General features: G+C 37.1%; 1 protein-coding gene and 1 long non-coding RNA gene across 5 annotated transcripts; one reads left to right on the forward strand and one right to left on the reverse strand.

The window, feature by feature from the left end:
* Nucleotides 1-5,751: 5,751 nt before the first annotated feature.
* Nucleotides 5,752-12,509, reverse strand: LOC113152970. 3 transcript variants are annotated; one of them, XR_003297946.1, is made up of 4 exons: nucleotides 11,021-12,509; nucleotides 10,604-10,889; nucleotides 8,968-9,090; nucleotides 5,752-7,575 (listed from the first exon to the last, which is right to left on the reverse strand). It is a non-coding gene; the product is annotated as an uncharacterized LOC113152970 (long non-coding RNA). The 3 variants fall into 3 exon arrangements; XR_003297945.1 differs by lacking the exon at nucleotides 11,021-12,509 and having other exon boundaries at nucleotides 10,604-11,012; XR_003297947.1 differs by lacking the exon at nucleotides 11,021-12,509 and having other exon boundaries at nucleotides 8,968-9,395; nucleotides 10,604-11,012.
* Nucleotides 12,510-14,849: 2,340 nt separating this feature from the next.
* LOC113152967 (phospholipase A2 inhibitor and Ly6/PLAUR domain-containing protein-like) lies at nucleotides 14,850-17,171 on the forward strand. Of its 2 annotated transcripts, none has more exons than XM_026346523.1 (5): nucleotides 14,850-15,007; nucleotides 15,993-16,097; nucleotides 16,188-16,352; nucleotides 16,474-16,599; nucleotides 16,747-17,171. In XM_026346523.1, exons 1-5 carry the CDS (start codon nucleotides 14,953-14,955, stop codon nucleotides 16,953-16,955), a joined length of 660 nt encoding a protein of 219 aa, XP_026202308.1. In that variant the 5' UTR covers nucleotides 14,850-14,952; the 3' UTR covers nucleotides 16,956-17,171. The 2 variants fall into 2 exon arrangements, with proteins under 2 accessions (XP_026202308.1, XP_026202309.1); XM_026346524.1 differs by having other exon boundaries at nucleotides 14,871-15,007; nucleotides 15,996-16,097.
* Nucleotides 17,172-18,954: the final 1,783 nt, after the last annotated feature.

Raw genomic sequence — 18,954 nt, forward strand, 5'->3', positions numbered from 1 at the left:
TAGCAGCACCTCCCATTTCAGATATACTGGTCAGGTTGGACGCTGCTGCACACAGGTTTGCCGACGCGCAGCCCAAAAAGGAAGACGTAGTGGCTCCAATTGTCACTGTAGATAAAAAATCAGTTGTAGTATATGAACTTTATAATTTGTAATTTAATTTCACAATTATATTGAGATAATTCACAGAGACTAATAATTTCCCCTGACACAACATAAAATAATTTGATTATTCAATACGGAAATGAATCCTGAGACTAACTAGTTAAGATAATTGAGATTTTATGACATTCCCTCCTTTGGGCTGTTTAAAACCCTTCTTTACAGTGATTATATCATATCATCTTAAGCTGGGAATTTCTAGTCACCTTCAACTCACTCACAACAATAAAAGATCAACTAAAAGGCACAATAAACAGCTGAGACACACAAGAGGAATTACTTTGAAGCAACCAAACATGTGGAGGTGATCTCTGTTATTCGCCATCACTCACAGTTTGATTTAAAGCAGCGGTCCTCCACTCCTTTACACTGTATTTGTGTGCTGCAGTTAGAGTTGGTGGTGTCACAGGAGTAACACTTCAGGCTGTTAACTGACTGGACACTAGGTGCTGAAAAAAACAAAACATAACTTGTTTTAAGAACTGTGAAAACAGAAAATGCAGATGCTTATTCAGAAGCTCTTATACATTTACCATTTGGAGTTGCTGTGTTGCAGTTGTCGCTGCTGCAGCACTGAGCAGCTACACTGGCAGCCAAACCGCTTGTACTGAATGAATAAGTCTGAGATCCAGCAGCTGGACACACTTTGGCTGGTGCACATCCCTTGAAGACTAACTGTGTGGGAGCAGGTAAAGATGCTACAGAGACAAAATGCCTGTTAATGCTTGTTAATGCTGTCAGAAAGCATTACAGTATTTCACTGGAAAATAAAGGGCTACCTTGAATGCCGGCTGATACACACGATGTCTCTGTGGTACATGTGAGTAGTTCTGTACTTGTACATGCTAGATCTATTGATGGTTTGCAAGTTTGACACTGAAGTGCTCCAGCTGCAGTAAGGAGAAAAATAGTTATTGAAATCACATCACGTCATAAGTCAAATGACTGATGTTGCTAATTCTGCGCTGTAACAAATATTTTCAGATGTTCTGATGTACAACTGGATACAAACTGTTTTACACGTTATAGTTTTAGACTGGTAATATAAATTAAATTTCTATTTAAGGGATCAAGAAACTAACTAAAATCAATGATGTTTTTTTAAATATATTTTATATTAAAATAGGTTTAAACAACCTCTTTAGTATCTGCAGAAATTGTTTAGTGAGAATGAATACTTACCTGTGCTGAAGAGCATCGAGACAAGAGTCAGAGCAAGGATGAGCTTCATCATGATGAACTGGGAGGTTCTGTAGTCTAATTTACCTGGTCGCAGATACTGCACCTTATCTGTGTTTCTAATCTTTTTATACTGTACAGGTATTCAGTTAATTAATGATGATGATGGTATCTAGAAACTTCGGGGAAAAGGTGTGTTCCAAATTATGCCGCAACGTCCTCTTTTGCCACTTTGCAGCATCGTCGTGGCAGCAGATTTTATCACACTCTTATTTCATTTCAGCAACAGTTCTCCGTAAATGACAACATGAAAGTTTATGTTTTAGTGAGTGGATTTAGAATCTTATGGGTTTTTTAATGGTTGGGTTTTGGGGTCTCAGCGCCCCCGTCAGCCCTTGTTCATTTTTGCTCAATAGGATTAGAAGTTTTTAAACTTCTCAGTAAAGTAACTGATGTGAGCTGAAATTGTAACAATACACAAAGTACACATTGTGCAAAAAAATACACAAAAAATACACATTGAGTGAGAGGACAGTCAGCTTAGTGTCAGGAACCTGACACTACCCTGCACACAGTAAACTACTAGTTTATAACATTAACCCGTGCCGGTCATCAACAATGTCTGTTATTTAATTTGATTCGGTTTGATTAACCTCACCGTCACGTTATACACGTTCTAACTGTTAGGTGCTTCTTGTTTTTTTTCTCCTGGAATGCTGAGTAACAGGCAAATAGCTGATGTTCATTAGACTATTACCAGCATAACCTCAGGTGTGGTACTTTTCTCACCTTCAGTGTCAGGTCACTCACATTCATCAGTACTGTGAAAAAAAAATGAAAAAAGTTCATCTAATGTACCGAGTAAGTAGGGGAGAGTGTTTTAATACATTCTATTACTATTGTGTTTTTAGATTGACTAAATATGTTTGAAGCTGCTGTTCTGTAATTGTTGTCCCTCCCCTGGTTTAGTTTTCTGTGTCCAAAGGACAGAGCAGAGAAAACCAAGGAATAAAGATTGTGCCAGGAAGTCGTCAGGTTCTAGACTGCAACTTGCCTGCCTGTGCAGTTGAACTTCTTTTATTCATTCTTTTTTATTCATTATATTTAAATGGTGCTGCCCTGTCATCCCTCACTAAATGTCTGCGTCCATGCTTCCACCTTAGTCTCTCAGATCAGCTAACCTAGCAAAAAACTACACGTAAGCTTAGAGGGGACCAACCTTTTTCCAACCAGTTCCAAAACTGTGGAATGAGCTCCCCATCCACATTAGACAGGCCTCATCCAACATTTTTTCTCTCCTCATCTTTTCTTGGTGTCAGTATTGGTAGCATGAGGTGATACCTGGACCTGCAGAGGTTGTACACACAGTCCAACTCCTTCAGGATGTCACATCACACATGTGCCATTGACCTAATGTTTGCTTTGTCTCCCAGCACAGGCTCCAGAACACAGAGAAGATTCCGGGAAACAGACAGTTACTCTCGGAGAGCTGGTCAGGGTCGTAGAAGGTCCTTAACCGATCAACAGGACCAGTATCCTCTGGCAGTTCCTGGATGATGATGAAATTGATACCATTGCCTGATCCACATTTTCACGTGACATAAATCCAATAAAACACATTATGTGTAGGTCCATCCAATAACACCTCAGACTGTCCGGGAGTTCAGTGATGCATCGGACCTGATTCTTTTTTATTTTTATACTATTTGTGCTGCTTCTTATTCTTGTTTCATTTCATGTGTTAACCTGTACAGCACTTTGGTCAACTTCGTAATTTTAAGGTGCTTAACACACAAAGGTACAGTGACAGTTTATCGGTGATTCTCTGTCTTTTAACTTTTACATTTTCGTGAGTTTACGTAAGTTTCTGTGTCATTTACATTATATTCATGTGTTTCTATCACAGTTTTAACAACCTGGCATAATCATCCTTATTAGTCTGTGTTTCCTTGTTTGCCTTCACCCACAGGCACGTAGCCCAGGCTTCATGCTCAGGTTGATTTATGTCCACGTTGATTCATTCCAGGCCTTGTTTTCTTTCTTTGTACCGTCTTGTTTAGTTATTTTATTAAGTTTTTCACCTTCTCCTATGATTTACTTTATTCTAGTTGTAATTTCTGTTTAGTCGGTAGTCAAGCATCTATCGAGTTATTTTCTTCATCACTGTTAAGTAATTAAGTCTTTTACTTTACACATTTGTGTACAAATGTACTAAAAATATTCACCCAACCTGCACTAATGTATAGTGTTTTACAGAATTAATATACAGAATTACATCACTACAATTTCACAGTTTGCAGGTCTGTATTCTGTTTTAGCCTCTGCCCCATTTTGTTTGGTGTGTCGTACTGTACTGTTTATATTGTATTCACAAATTTGTCAAAAAAACAAATAGAGTATTTCATTATATTGTTCTGGTAAATGTTCAATCCACTAAACATGAGACCACCTCAAATAATAGATGTCTGTTAATAGTATGAATCAAAAGTAACGACGCTACACGACTGTTTCTATACTCAGACAACACATCATTAGTTAAGAGTAATTCACCAAATCAAAGTTACATTATACTGTTCTAATAAAACTACTTGTATGAACAGGATTATGAATGAAATGAAAGTCGAAAACTGTCAGTAGCTGGCAAGACGCCAATTAAAAAACGTAGGTGGGTAAATGTGAAAGTAATTAATCTGTTCTCAGAGTTTGTGCGTGGTATGTGTAACAAATTATAGCTCATTAGTCCTTGTAAAAAAAAAAAAAACACTTCCAGTGAAACTAATTTCCTTGATCGATACTGGCTGATGAAAACACTTACCTTTAACCTTTTGTCTAAATTCTCATAATTCTTTGACACCTTTGAAGACTTCGTAGGCTCCTTGTGATGGACAGTGGCGGAAGAAGTATTGAAACCTCCCCATCCTATCACCATGGTAACAATCATTAACAACTAGTTGTAGTGATGAAGTTGTGAGATCTTGTCTCCATCCTGGAGAGGCCCTCCTGCACAGTGCTGGGTGGATGGGGGGGCATGTTCAGAAAATGATGAAGTGGTCCACAGAGCGCCACTGGGGATCATTAACCTGCACAACTGATCCTACCGGTGTAACGGGGAGGTGGCCAGTTAATGGACTTGGATCAAGACCAATGACTGTTACTGGAACACTTTAAAATGTTGATAGTGATCCAACTTCTCACTTCTCATCATAAGTGGTTTCCTTTCATCACTGTTCACTGTAGTGTATTCCACGCCTGGCTATGGCCTCTTATAATTATTTCTTTTATTCTTTAGACTTGTTTTAAGTTTTATCTCTTTTTATAATTATATTAATAATATAATATAATATAATATAATATAATATAATATAATATAATATAATATAATATAATATAATATAATATAATATAATATAATATAATATAATATAATATAATATAATAGCCTATAGTAATAATACTGTACTCTAGTTGCCTTTTCAGTGACTAACACTAAAGTTAATAGAGTTTTTGCCTTCATGCACAACTACAGTATGTAAATTTTGATTTTTGCCAAAGAGCCATAAATTCATGTTTTTTCCTCCATTTGCTTCTTGTTTCTAGTTGAAGTGCTGTGTTGCATTATGAAGATCTGGCCCAGGTTCACTACTACACATGGTGACTGTGGTACATTGTTCGCAGGCTTCTCCCTCTGTGGAACTGTCACTGTCAGTAAGACGTGGAGATGTAGAAGATGTAGAGTGTCGGACCAGCTGTAGTCTCTGCATTGTCATTTCAGTTTAGTGAATGTAAATTTTCTTGAGTAGGCAGGGTTGTTTCAACTGGGTTCCGGATTCAGATCAGGTTATTATGGCATTAAAGTCTCTTCATGCTTCGACGCATCCAGGAATCTCAATGTCTAGCAAAGATACTGTGATTAGAAGCAGAAATCTCATGGACTCATCAGACCAAAGGAAGGCACAGTCTGCTCTGAACACCTGATGTTGAAATACATCCAAGAAGCATTTCGACTGAGATGCTGTGAATCAGTGGTCTCTCAGTACTTTTCTAATTCTAACTAATCTTCTGCAGCTGAGGTAGCTGTCTTCCTTAGTACTCATCCACTTATCCACCTGGATGAATGACAATCTTCACAGCATCTCCAGCTCAGCATTAGAAAATCTAAAGGAGCTCATGGAGGACTTCTGCCCACTCAACCCTCTCTCTATCTGGGGTCAGGTTGCTTGTTTTACCTGGAAGTAGAATGAACTGGACTGGACAAAAGCCCTCTACAAAAATGTACAGACAATAATCTAATTAATCTGTATCTCTAATATTAACTTGAAGCAGAATTACTCAAACAAAGAAACTATGGAAGTTTACATGAACAGTGAATGTGTATGAATCATTATAATAATTTACAAACAACCTTGCAGTTAATCAAGTATCTTCATTTATTGTTTTGCAATCTTTCGCTTAAAGCAAAGGTCTGACAGTTTTCAGGTCACACCTAAAACCACATCACTGCTCTTGCTCATACGTACTCAGGGATTGTTCTTGGTTGCCACAATTATTTATGCACTTCACTCTGAATCTTCATACCTAGAATGTCACTACGTTACAGTAAATAAGGAAAGAATGTCACCAATACGTGCAAAACTCCACTGAGGCCAACATTAGATAGAGCTCTCCAAAGATTTTTTACCCACAGCCCCTTTTACGTATAACTTCAGTTTGTTTCTGTTTCATTTATTGTTTAGTCTGAAACGAAAGTCAATGACAGTCTGGCAACATTCCTTAGTGGTAAAACTCCAGAGTATGTTATTATGTTTCTCTGACGGGGAGAAAACTGTCGAACATAGTTTATATCTATAAAAAACGCCCTCGCTTCTCATGTATTTCTTTTTTACATCATTGGAAATATTGTGAAACGAGTGGTTTGAAGTAAGTGAGCACAGTCTTACTTTACTTGACAACAGCACTGTCACCTCACAGCTAGAAGGACCTGGGTTTGGGTCCACAGGTCAGTCGAGTGCCTTTCCATGTGGCGTTTACACGTTCTCCCTCTGTCTGTCTGAACTCTGGCTTTCTTTCTTTATTCTTACACTGCTACTCAAGCTTCTTCTTGTGATTGTGAAATATTTATTCATTTGGCAGGACCTTTTAGACAGAACCCAGTACTGTATTCTTTATGATGGCTTCAGCCACTTAGAATAAAGCCTAACAAAGTTAGCATGATGCCAGAATCCTAGAAGTAATTCTTCTTCCTTCTGCCAGTTACACTGGCAGCATTAAAGATTTGTGTCTATGTGGAATCGGATGCTTAAAGTTATGTTGTTTTTAGTATAATATTATTATTAAATCAACTAACATGAATGAAGCAAGGCAAACAGGAACATGTCATCAGTGACTTCTGATCAATATGATAATTTAATATCCTAAGAAAAAACACTGTCTGACTATTTTTGTGGCATCTGCTCTCTGGGGTCACTGGTAGATGCTTTTTACGGAGGTGACACACCAGATGGAGTGTCGATTTGTCATGGATCACACACACCCCACCTCCATTTCTTGACAGTATATGTACCATTAAAGGAAAAACGGTGGACCACAACAGTTTGTCTACTATGCAAGAGTATTACACATTTAAAACTCATAATGCTACTAAAACAAATGGACTTTAGTAAATGACAACCACTTCTAAATCTCTGTCCAGTTAATGAGTTAGTGTTAATAAACCTAGCATGTACACCTGTGAGAAACCACAAGCATGCAACTCACTGTTTCCTTAATATGTGGCGGTGGTTGTCAGGGGGATTTTCCTAATATAAAATAAAAGTTCACAGTTCACTTCACCTGGACAATGATGTCACAATTTGATGGTTTAGTTTAAATCCAAAACTTAAGTCCAAGTTTGGATTTAAGGGAAGAACAGACAGTACAGACACCTACCTAATGCTATTAGTGAAGCTTTGAGCCAATGTGATGGGGATGTGTTAGATCTGGAGAGCCTGTACAGTGCAAGGCAACCTCAGTCATCATGGTTTAGCTCTCCAAATGCCATCTCATGTGGGCATTGAATGACAACTTTATTTTACAGCAAGACAACGACTCCGAGCATTGATTCTGGTTGGCCAGCTCAGTCATCAGATTTGCAGCTGTAGAGGAGAAGCTGGATCAGTGTTTGGAAACACTCTTACAGCAGACCTTTGGTAAGTGTTGCAGAAGCCCTGGGGGGGAATCCCATCTGAATATCTGCGAAACCTGATGAGTAGAATGTCACATATTCAGCTGGCAGTTAATGCTGTAAAGGGCAATTTATTGTTGAAACATGCAAATGTGAATTTTACTGTGCTAAAATTGCTCAACAATGAATTGTTCATGATAAGAATATATAAGTGTGTACTGTAAAGTGTGTGTGTGTGTGTGTGAGAGAGAGAGAGAGAGAGAGAGAGAGAGAGAGAGAGAGAGAGAGAGAGAGAGAGAGAGAGAGTACACAAGATGGATGCCGTTAATCTAATAAGGTCACAGGTAAACAGTGTGAGACTTTCAGAAGGTATGACTGAACAACGTTCGCCATGTTTATTAAGCATTATTATTGACGTGTGTAGATAAAGAAATTTTTATAATAAAATCAATAAATGCAAAGTAAACACACATTAACCAGGAATCAAATAAACATTTAATAGTATTTATTGTTCTAGTCTATTGAGCAGAACTCAACTTATCTTGACTTGATATTAATTTGTCTCTTACATAAGATTTACAAGAAGTAGAAGATGACTGTAGTTTTATGACAGAAACAGAATATTGTGAACCTAAAGAATTAGACCCATAAATACTTTGTATTTATTAACAATTGTTTTCTTATTGTAGCTGAAGCTCCTCAGTTTTACCCTGATGAAATATTCACATCCTGCCACACATGTAACTCTAATGAGGTGTGCAGCAATTCAGACTCAAGGTGAATATTTTAAATATGATGTTTCCTCGTCTCATTATATAACATTTGATACGTTTCCTTGCACATTTTTATCAGAGTTTTTTCCATTGAGACAAACATATCTGGTCTGTATCATCTCCAGGCTACAAGAGCTGTCATTTTCTGCCTGTGGTGGAAATCAGCAGACTTTGTCTTTCAGTGACTCTTTCATTCTAAGAGTGGGTCTGTTTATTGCTGCATTAACCTATAACCCCATATCTCGTAAGTATAAAAGAGAAATGTCTGTAAATCATAGTTTTAAAGAATGAAAACAGGTGATTTCTGTTCACTGTTGATCCCAGTGAAAAACAATTGAAGTGAAAACAATATACAAATTCTGAGATGTTATATAATTCTTATCAATGATTTCTTTATTTTCCTCCTCTTCTGTCTTTTTCAAGAGAAACTTATAGTGCAGCTTAACTGAACTGATAAAGACTTCCTTACTCCAAGTTGCACTACATGTGTGGATTTAACAGTATTTTACAGTGATTTATTTATTTCCATCTTCTTCTAAATATTATTGTAATTGAAGTTGTTATAGCAGGATGTTCAGTGATTAACCTGCAGAAAGTAAAGTATTGAAATAAAGGTCTTTAAGCATTTTATCTTCCTCGCAGTCACAATGATTTAAAAAATGAAAAACAAACAGAAGAACCTTTTGTCTCACTGACCAATTTCACAATGAAGACATGCACACATCAACCAGTCGAGTCGCAGTTTATGCCAAGAGTCATTTTCCAACTTTCTGATATTGTCCATCCATAGCTTTGACATGAATTAACAGATCAGCTCATCTGTGAAGCAAAGTGGACGCATGTCAGGTTCATGAAAATGAACAGAAAAAGAGGACAGATGGGAGGTCACAGTCACATTCAGAGACAAACTAACAGTTTTAAAGCCAGAGCGACCAATGGAAACCTGAACCTGAAAAATGGTTGGACTTATCTAAAAATAGTCTTTCACTCTCTGTTATATGTAAACTCTCTGGTCCATGTTGGGGTCCTGTGGGAATCATGTAGTCAGTAGTCCGATTGGTCAGTTGTCAGTTGTGTGTTTGTATGACCGTTTCTCTGAAGATGGCTGTGCAGCACGTACCGCACTGTAAGTTATCAAAAGATTTACTGATTAGTTGTTATGTTGCCAGGAGCCCAAACATATCTGGGTAACTGACTAATCTCACTCCATGATGATCCCTGAGGTCCCTGGTTTGCTTTTTGTCTGCTTTTGCGCACTACTTCTTTTTTGTTATTTGTTTTATAATAATTTAATTAGCATAGATTGTAAAATAATCTTCTAAATGCAAAGTTTATACATCTAAACTCTGTGGAACACATTCGATTAAATGAGGTGAGAGGGTTAAAGCAATTCTAGACATCCATCCCTCCCTGAGCTCTTCCTGCATTGAAAGTCAGAATTCCTGTTCCTGCTTTTACTTAAGGGCACTTTTTTGCTGAGAGGAACTGCAGGAGCAGTTCTGTCTCTCACCCTGATCTGGATGATCTCCAACACAGGTAACTCCCTTTCTTGCATATTGGTCACTACAGTGGACAGTTACTCAAAAGCTGTTCTCTTGTATATGCATGGGTTAGTGTTAGCAGAGCCATGGACAATATTTCTCTGTCTTTTTGGAGAAACTCCGAGAATCTCAGCTGTTCATTTGCCAGTTTCAACATTTTTGAAGCATCTTTGAACGTTAAAATGTGAGAAAACATCAAATCACCATGATTATTATTATTATTTAGTTGATAGCTTTCACACAAAATGTCATCTACTGCTATGGGTTTGTTAATTTTTTTTTTTTTTTACTCAATTAAAAATAGGTCCATAAAACATTTCAAGTGCTTTTTTTCCATGGCTACAGAGGACTAAAAACACTCAGGAGTTTCTCATAAGAAATGTGTTAAACGAAAAGTGCAGCTATGACAGTGACTAATGTAAAGTTTAAAACTATGTGATGTCAAGTCACCTCGGCAAAATCACACCAAACGTATTTGGATCCAGCTTCTGTAACTCAGCCTGGATGATCAACCCCGGCATTGTGCCGCTGCTGCTTGGTCTTTTTGCTCCTTTTATATTTTAGAACAAAATCCAGAGAGTGACACAGACGGGAGTGATAATAAATTCAATAGGACTATTAAAGTTACATGAGTGTGTCGTTACGGTTGTTTGTGTAATCTGATGAAATATTCTCAATTATTATTTTTTAAATACAATGTTAAAACATTTATTATTTGCTCAAAGCAAAGTCCTTTAAAAAAGGAAAATAACCAAAAGTGGCTAAAACAATAACCATTGATCCTTACAGACCTGCTTCAGCTCAGACTTCTGTTCAGACTTCATCGTCCTGTTGCTTCACCCAACTGCTTCTAAGCAACAGACAGCAGCAGACACCCTGACATTATGCTGAAGGACAACTTGATGAACTCGATGAAGTTCATTGTCTGCTCCACAACAGCAAGTTGTCCACATACAGAGGCAGTAAACCAGTCATGATGCTCCCTCCACCGTCCTTCACTGTTGGGATGATGTTTTCATCCTGGTTTGTGGTTCTCTTTCATTGGTCTATCTTTCTTTCTTTCCACACCACAGATTTCTGCAAACAATTACTTCATCATATCAAATTTCAACTTGAATATTTTCAACATTCTCAACCAACAAAGACAAAGTTTGTATTTCTTTACTATCTAAATTATGACCTGAGCTTAGTCTAAAACAGAAACTCACACCAAGATATCTAAACTGTTCCAGTTCTACAACCACCAACAACCACGTTTTTCATTTGTGGTGAGTTAATGTGTCAAAAACTGACACCTAACTTTTTTTTGGTTTCTTTGAACAGACGCCATTCACCACTGTCCAATCAGAGCTTTTTGTACGTCTAGTCTCCTCTTATGGTGACATTTCTTTTCAAACCTTTATGTTACACACACCACTGACTGTTTTTAACTGTTGAACCACAGAGGATGTCAAAACTTAAATATAGGCCTGAACATTTTTGTGTGTGTTGCTGAAGCACATTTCTCACACATTTAGTTTATTCAGAACAGGAAGGTTCAACTACAATCTTTGTCTCTCTCCACTGTCTCCCTGATTATTTCAGGATTCATTTAAAAGCTTTACATTTTTAGACTCCAGCCTACATGTCAGATCTTTTACTTCCATTTGAACCATCATGAAGTTTAAGCTCCTCAGTCAGTGGTTTCTGTTTCTACCAGTGTCCACAGCCTTTTTCCATCAGGACCCTGAGGCTCTGAAATGATCTGTCTTCTAGTTACTTTGACCAGACACCATTATTCATTATCCAGTCAGGGCCTTACCTATGAAGTGGTCAACTCCACAGCACCTATCTACCTGAACTCCTTCATCCAGGTCTACAATCCCTTCCATCCACTGTGCTCTGCCAGTGAACGACAGCTTGTGGTCCCATCACCTCAAAAGATCACAGGTAAAACTTTTTAGCTCAGTATGATGGTGGGACAACCTACCCACCCCTGCACACTCAGTCTCAATTTTCAAGAACTTTGCTGAAATCAGAACTCTCCCTCAACTTTCTGTGCACTTAAAACCTTAAACGTGTGTTATTTAAGACAATTTACTTTTTTTTACTTTTATGGTTGGGGCACGAAAAAGGGAACACATAACTCCCATTCTGGCATCTCGCCACTGGTTGCATTTTAGAGTTCATTTAAAATGCTTTTATTTGTCTTTAAATCTTTACATAGTCTTGCCCACCCACTTATCTTGCTGAGCTACTTATCTCCTATGCTCCTTCCCGGTCTCTCAGGTCAGCTGACCAGCTTCTCCTGACAATACCTAAGTCAAGGCGGAAGCCTGGAGGGGACAGAATTTTTGCCCAAACTTGCACTTGCAACTTAGTTTTTCAACTCTTTGCTTCCATGTACATTTTTCACAATATAAACTCTTGGTGATGCAAACAGTGGAAGTGATAAGTCTTCTCCTGTGTTGTATGTACTAAAGATCTATGTAGAATATATTATAATCCATTCTCATTTCTGGTCAGTCTATTTCAGGGGTGGGCTTGTAGTCACCACTGAAACACTAACAACAATTAAATTAATAAATGCTGATGCTGCCTGTTGATTAAACTGTCTGCAGTGTCTGATGGTGTGATGATAAAATGTGTCTCAACACTTACGCCTGCAACACAACAAGCTGCTATGTAAGGTGTGAATGTCCAGTGGAAATAAAGGAACTATACCACATTGTGAAAGTGCTGTGACAGTTTGTGTGATAACTACTGATGGAAGGTTACAACAGGACTAAGGTGCTTTTTAAATAATTTTCTGTCTTAACTGTGAGGAGCAGTTCTTAGGACATGTTAGTTAGTTGAGTTGAAGTCATAGTTCATAATTCATTCATAATAGTCAGATTCAGTTGTAGAGTAGTTAGGCCAATTTCAATCTCAAAATTTGTCCTAAGTACTCACAATCTTAAACTTTGTTTAAATTACTAAGCCTCTAACTAAACAACGATACCACTGGTCCCTTCTAGTGTGAACTAAATATGTAAGAATAGTTTTACACGTCACTCTTTTTTCCAAAAGTTCGTTACAAATTCTCCACTTGTTAAAATTTAAACAGGAACACTTGTCTAACAATCAGAGGGAGAGAGAAAGATTTCCTCATTGTTTCTCTGACCTTGTTTTATACGTAAACTGGACCTTAAGTTATGTGATGACTTTTCTGGGCTCTGATCTCTGAGATAGTTCCACAGTACAGATGCAGAATTCAAATAAATGTCAGGCAGCAAGGCACAAAAAGACTTACAGCGTCCTCTCGTGGTGGAAACAGAGATTACTTTAAACATAAACTAAAAATCTAATCTAAGATAAAAATGAAAAAAATAATACATGTACATGTTTCTGCTTTCTGCTACTATTTAATTTTACACTGCCAACTGGGTTTTAAGGTGAATTTAATTCAGATCTATGTAAAAAAAAAAAAAAAAACTTTAACAAAAACATTTAGCAGAGTAGTTTTAGAGAAACCTTCCATATTTTCATGTTAAATGTCTCCTACTAGTTTAGTTTTTGGTTTGGGAGCTTTTGGGATTGAGGTTTTCAGAGAGGCAGATCCAAGGATGTCTCATTTGGCCCAGCTGTTGGTGATAAGTTGATTAAAACAGTTAGTTGGTGATGAGTTTAAGGAATTTGAACATGAAACCAGAATACTGCACACTAAAGAAAACCAAACTGAAAAACGTGCTCTTCTTATTTTTGCTTCATATATTGAGTGTTTTGAGTGGGTGACTACTACCTACCACTTTATTTAAGCAATTTACATTTGATTGTGCTGGAGAAAAAGCACAACTTAAAAATAAATGTTGCTTCCAGATACGGAGTTGTAACCGTTTTCTGCAGCTTCTCTTTTTTTTCTGTTAACTTCTGCCTTCTTACCTGTGGTCCCCTTTTCATTTCACATACAACCCTCCTCCTGCATGTCTCTTATTCTCAGTCTCACCACATCTCGTTAACCCGTTAACGTTGGGTTTTCTATGATTTTATTTTTTTAAGGTCTTAAACTGTAAAGTGCCCATAGATGACTTCTGTTGTGATTTGGCGCTATACAAATAAAATTGAGTTCAACTTCAATTCATAAAACATAGACAAGCTTTAGATTTTAGTTGTTTCTTTTTCAGTTATTTGTGGTTTTTGTGTTTAACAGGAGCTATTGAAGCTCAACACATCCCCAGAGTACAATCATACACTTTTCTGCAGTGAAGTGCAAAAAAACAACTTAAACACTTAAGAAATAAAATAATGTGAAAGATTTTTCTCTCCAGCTCTTACAGCTGGAGTGCATCACTGTCAAACGCACACAGGTCAGCAGTGTTCAAACTGTTCATCAGAGACAACGAGTATAATACTTTCCAAACTTTACCACAACAGAGGAGCTGGTGATGGACTTGAATAACGAAAAGCCAGTGATGGATCGGTGAACACTTATCTGCTTTTGAGATAAAGTCCTATAAATGCGTGTTTTATCTCTGTCACCAATATTTTATGCTTTAAACTGTCTTTTGTGTTCAAGTAAAAACTGCTTCAATAAAGCTTTTCCAACATACAAACTCTTACAACAAGGGATCCTATACTATATAATTCTTATCAATAATTTCTTTATTTTCCTTGACCTGAGTTTCTTTTTCAAGAGAAACCTACAGTGCTACGTAAACTGAACTGAAAAAGATTTCCTTAATGAAAGTTTTACTGCATGTGCTACTACACTGACTGCTACAGAAGCAGCATCAAACAAATACATGCACACATCAACCAGTCAGGTTGCAGTTTACTGTCCAGACTCAGTGTGTTTTGATGAACTGTTTCTCTGAAATGATGATACAGGTCCCTAATTTGCTTTTTTTCTGCTTTTGTCCACTAGTTCTATTGTGTTTTTGTTTTGTTTTTAGAATAATTTAATTGGCAAAGATGTTAAAAAATCTTCCAAAAGCAAAGTTTATTCATATTTTTTATCTCTGGGGAACACATTCAAAGTCAAACCCATTCTAGACGTCCACCCCTCCCTGAGCTCTTCCTGCATTGAAAGTCAGAACAAACGGTCAATTCCTGTTCCCGCTATTACTTAAGGGCAGTTTAAGGCTGAGAGGAACTGCAGGAGCAGTAATCTGCACATTTACCCATGAAGATGAAACTGATTCTGTCTCTCACCCTGATCTGGATGATCTCCAACACAGGTAACTCACTTTTAAATACAGAGACATACAGGACAGTGTCTAATGTAAAGTTTAAAAGCGATTTAATGTGATGTCAAGTCACCTAAAAAAGCTATTTAATCATTTATTAAATTAAAATCTTTACTTTCTTTATTTTAGTGTTGTTAAGCAATGAAAATTAGATTGAATTATTTCATGCTCTGATTAATCTAAATTAACTTAATTAATATAATTTTGTAATTCAAAATATTTGAACTGAAAATATGAAAATAAAAATAAGAGTGCAGAGTTGACATTATCAATATGTACATTCTGCATTGCAATTAAATCTGTTGGTATGCTTGATATGTAGAAATAATGTGAATAAAATTGTCACACACACACACTCTCTCCTTCATTGGCTGTGGACATGACTTATTCTCATGTTATGTTTATTCAGTAAAACTTATTTAATAGTTAACTTTAGCATCAGTGTAGCCTCTGCTGTTTGGTACTAACCTGCAGTAAACACCCATTAAGCGGTCACCATCACAGACATTTAATTAGGACAAAGTGTTTAAGACGCAGCTGGTGAACTGTTAAATCGAACCACATAAAGTAGTCCAGCTCCAGAGGGTGTATGTTTTAACCAGTCATCCATCAAGGTGGATAATACATCCACATGAGATGAATTAGAATTTACAAACAACTCAACTGGATTAGCTGAGCAACTTAACAAGTACTATGGGACTATAGTTCTTCACTCGTCCACGTTCACTCGTGTGTGTGTTCAGCATGTGGAGAATAGGGGCTGGGGGGGAAAGCTCTTCTTAGTTTCCTTCAAATTAGGTCTCAGATATTAGTGCAGAAACTTAAACCATGAATAACTGTTTGACCGTCCTTTAAGTCAAAATATTTTTTTGAATGTGTCCAAAACTGATACATATACAAACTATTTTTTGTTAATTATCTTTATAGACATACTGTATATTAACATTTGTTATGAGTCCTTTTTTCTTCTTTGCAGCAGAATCTCTGCAGTGTTATCACAGACAATTTTCCAGTTCAGGTCCTCCATTCCTACGTACCTGCGGCTCTGCTAATGGTTGTTGTGCAACAATCACTGCCCAGGGTAAAACATACAAAACACTCCAATATACAGTTTGTTTTATTTATCTTAGATGAGTTCTGTCATTTACAAAAATGTGGTTAAATTTTATAGATACATTTGATGGAATTGAAAGACCACTGGTCATAAAGAGCTGTCTGCCGTCGTTTCTCTGTGATCTGGACAATCAGGTTTTGTCCTTCAGTGATTCTGGAAAAACTGCAACAGCTTCTGTTCACTGCTGTAAAACCGATGGCTGCAACATACAGGATAAACCATGTAAGTAAACATGAACTCAGTTAATGAGAATCATCAGTATTAGTCCCAGTTGACCACAGTAAAGAACAAAGACAAATGTCTGTCCTGTTGTTGTCCTGTCTCTTTGTCTGTTCTGTTTCAGTCCCTGGTCACGGCAAAAAAAATGGACTCAAGTGTCCAACCTGCACTTGGAATCCTGATGGTTTTTGGTCCTGTAACAGCACATTGGAGTGTGTGGGAGTGCAGGACCGCTGCATTGCTGCAAATGGTAAGACCTCATGCTGCATACTGGTTACAGACTTACACCATTTGTTAATGATGCCATAAAGTGTCCATTGTCATTTCTTCTTTTTGAAATTATTAATTGTTCAAATATCAAAATTATTAATACAGCTGTGATTTTTATCATCCACAGTGGATGTTTACAACACAGTTGGTCCTATTGTTGGCTGTGTATCTGCAAAGACGTGTGAAATTTTCTCTATAGTATCTGATTTGTTGGTCCATTTTGTCGGCAACATCACACCAAGCGTTGCTGGAGCCAGCTTCTGTAATTCAGCCTGGATGATCAACCCCGGCATTGTGCCGCTGCTGCTTGGTCTTTTTGCTCTTTTTGTATTTTAGAACAAAATCCAGAGAGTGACACAGACGGGAGTGATAATAAATTCAACATGACTATTAAAGTTACCTGAGAGTGTTGTCACTGTTGTTTGTGTAATCTGGTGAAATAATACAATGTTAAAACATTTATTATTTTGTTACTAAAACAATAAAACCATCATTCTTTGGTGTCTTAAGGTTCAAACCTGTTTAATAAAGCTTTTTCTGATATATATAAAATAATGTGCTTCCTGGTGTTTTATTCAAGATTCAAGAAAAAAAAAATTATTAATCCCAATTGTTTTGCCTCATTACAGACAGAAAAAAGGAAAGACATAATACAGGATATACATCTAAAGTATGTAAAAATAGATGAATGAACATGGGTCAATATTTATACCCTATTGTGGATTGAAAGCAAGTATTGTTGTTGGTGGACTCTTAATGCAATGATCAGCTGCTGGTGGTTTTAATGTGGTCGATCTGTGAGTGATTGTTGATGTTGTCTCTTTAATTTCAACATTGTTTGTCTGCAATGAAAATAGATGAAATAAACTCATCTTTATCAAGAGAGACCAGAAAAACACAAGAGAAATACTATTAGACTAATACTAACAACTTAAAGTTAACTCTGATATACTACAGCTATAACGCTCCTCTTCTGTTTTATTTCTGGCAAAGTTTTAAATCTTAAAAATGTCATATCGGATAGCAGAGCTTGAAGTCCTGTTTTGTGATCTGATCTTCAGCAAAGACACAAATATCAACAAACATAATATTTCTTAGCTGATAAAACACAGTCACTAGTTATAAAAGTATTAGCAATAGTGTTTTAATAACTGATTGAACATTTGGGAGCAATAACCTCAACAACTTCTTCCTGTAGCTTTTGATTAGACCTGAACAACAAGAACAACTGTGGACCATTGTTCCTTACAGACCTGCTTCAGCTCAGACTTCTGTTCAGACTTCATCGTCCTGCTGCTTCACCCAACTGCTTCTAAGCAACAGACAGCAGCAGACACCCTGACATTATGCTGAAGGACAACTTGATGAACTCGATGAAGTTCATTGTCTGCTCCACAACAGCAAGTTGTCCACATACAGAGGCAGCAAACCATCCCCGAGTCATGATGCTCCCTCCACCATCCTTCACTGTTGGGATGATGTTTTCATCCTGGTTTGTGGTTCTCTTTCATTGGTCTATCTTTCTTTCTTTCGACACCACAGATTTCTGCAAACAATTACTTCATCATACCAAATTTCAACTTGAATATTTTCAACATTCTCAACCAACAAAGACAAAGTATGTGTTTCTTTACTATCTAAATTATGACCTGAGCTTAGTCTGTAATAGAAACTCACACCAAGATATCTAAACTGTTTCTTTCCAAGCAGAGTACATGCAGCACTTGAAGAGAATACAGAGACAAACGTCTGACTCTTGCTCTAAATCTGCATCGATGTAAAAGCTGTAACAAGGTAAAACCATGACAGCGTCCTGAAATACTTAATATGGGGACTTAAAGTTCACAGGATTGAGTCAACTGCCTCAGTGACTTCAGCCAGAGTCCCCCTGCTCTGCTTCCTCCTCGATATATTACTTCCACCGTTGTGGTAACATTGTCAGATGACGGAAGGAATTTTTTATATAGTCTATGATCTTTTAATTAGCAGTAATATTTCCAGTATGTAACATGGGTAGATGTACTGGGTATGATGAACTAAATTATTCAGTAGAACACAGTAACTCTGAAACTTTCTTAGCATGTAACATAATATCAGAATAGATCCCCTTAGTTACAAAATACGTACACAGCATTATCAGAAACATCATGTCATTGTATGAGATGTTGTTCTGATAGGGAGAATTTGTCAGGAACAAATCTCACACTGCTGCACAAGCTTCTTGTTTTCTGCCCTCCGATTGTGAAACATGAATTCATCATGCAGAACCTTATGGTACAGTATTCTTTATGATGGCCTCACTCATAATAAAGCCTAACAAAGTTAGCATGCTGCC

This window comes from Anabas testudineus, chromosome 4, assembly GCF_900324465.2.
Source record: "Anabas testudineus chromosome 4, fAnaTes1.2, whole genome shotgun sequence".
In the NCBI taxonomy this organism is placed as follows: Eukaryota; Metazoa; Chordata; class Actinopteri; order Anabantiformes; family Anabantidae; genus Anabas; species Anabas testudineus.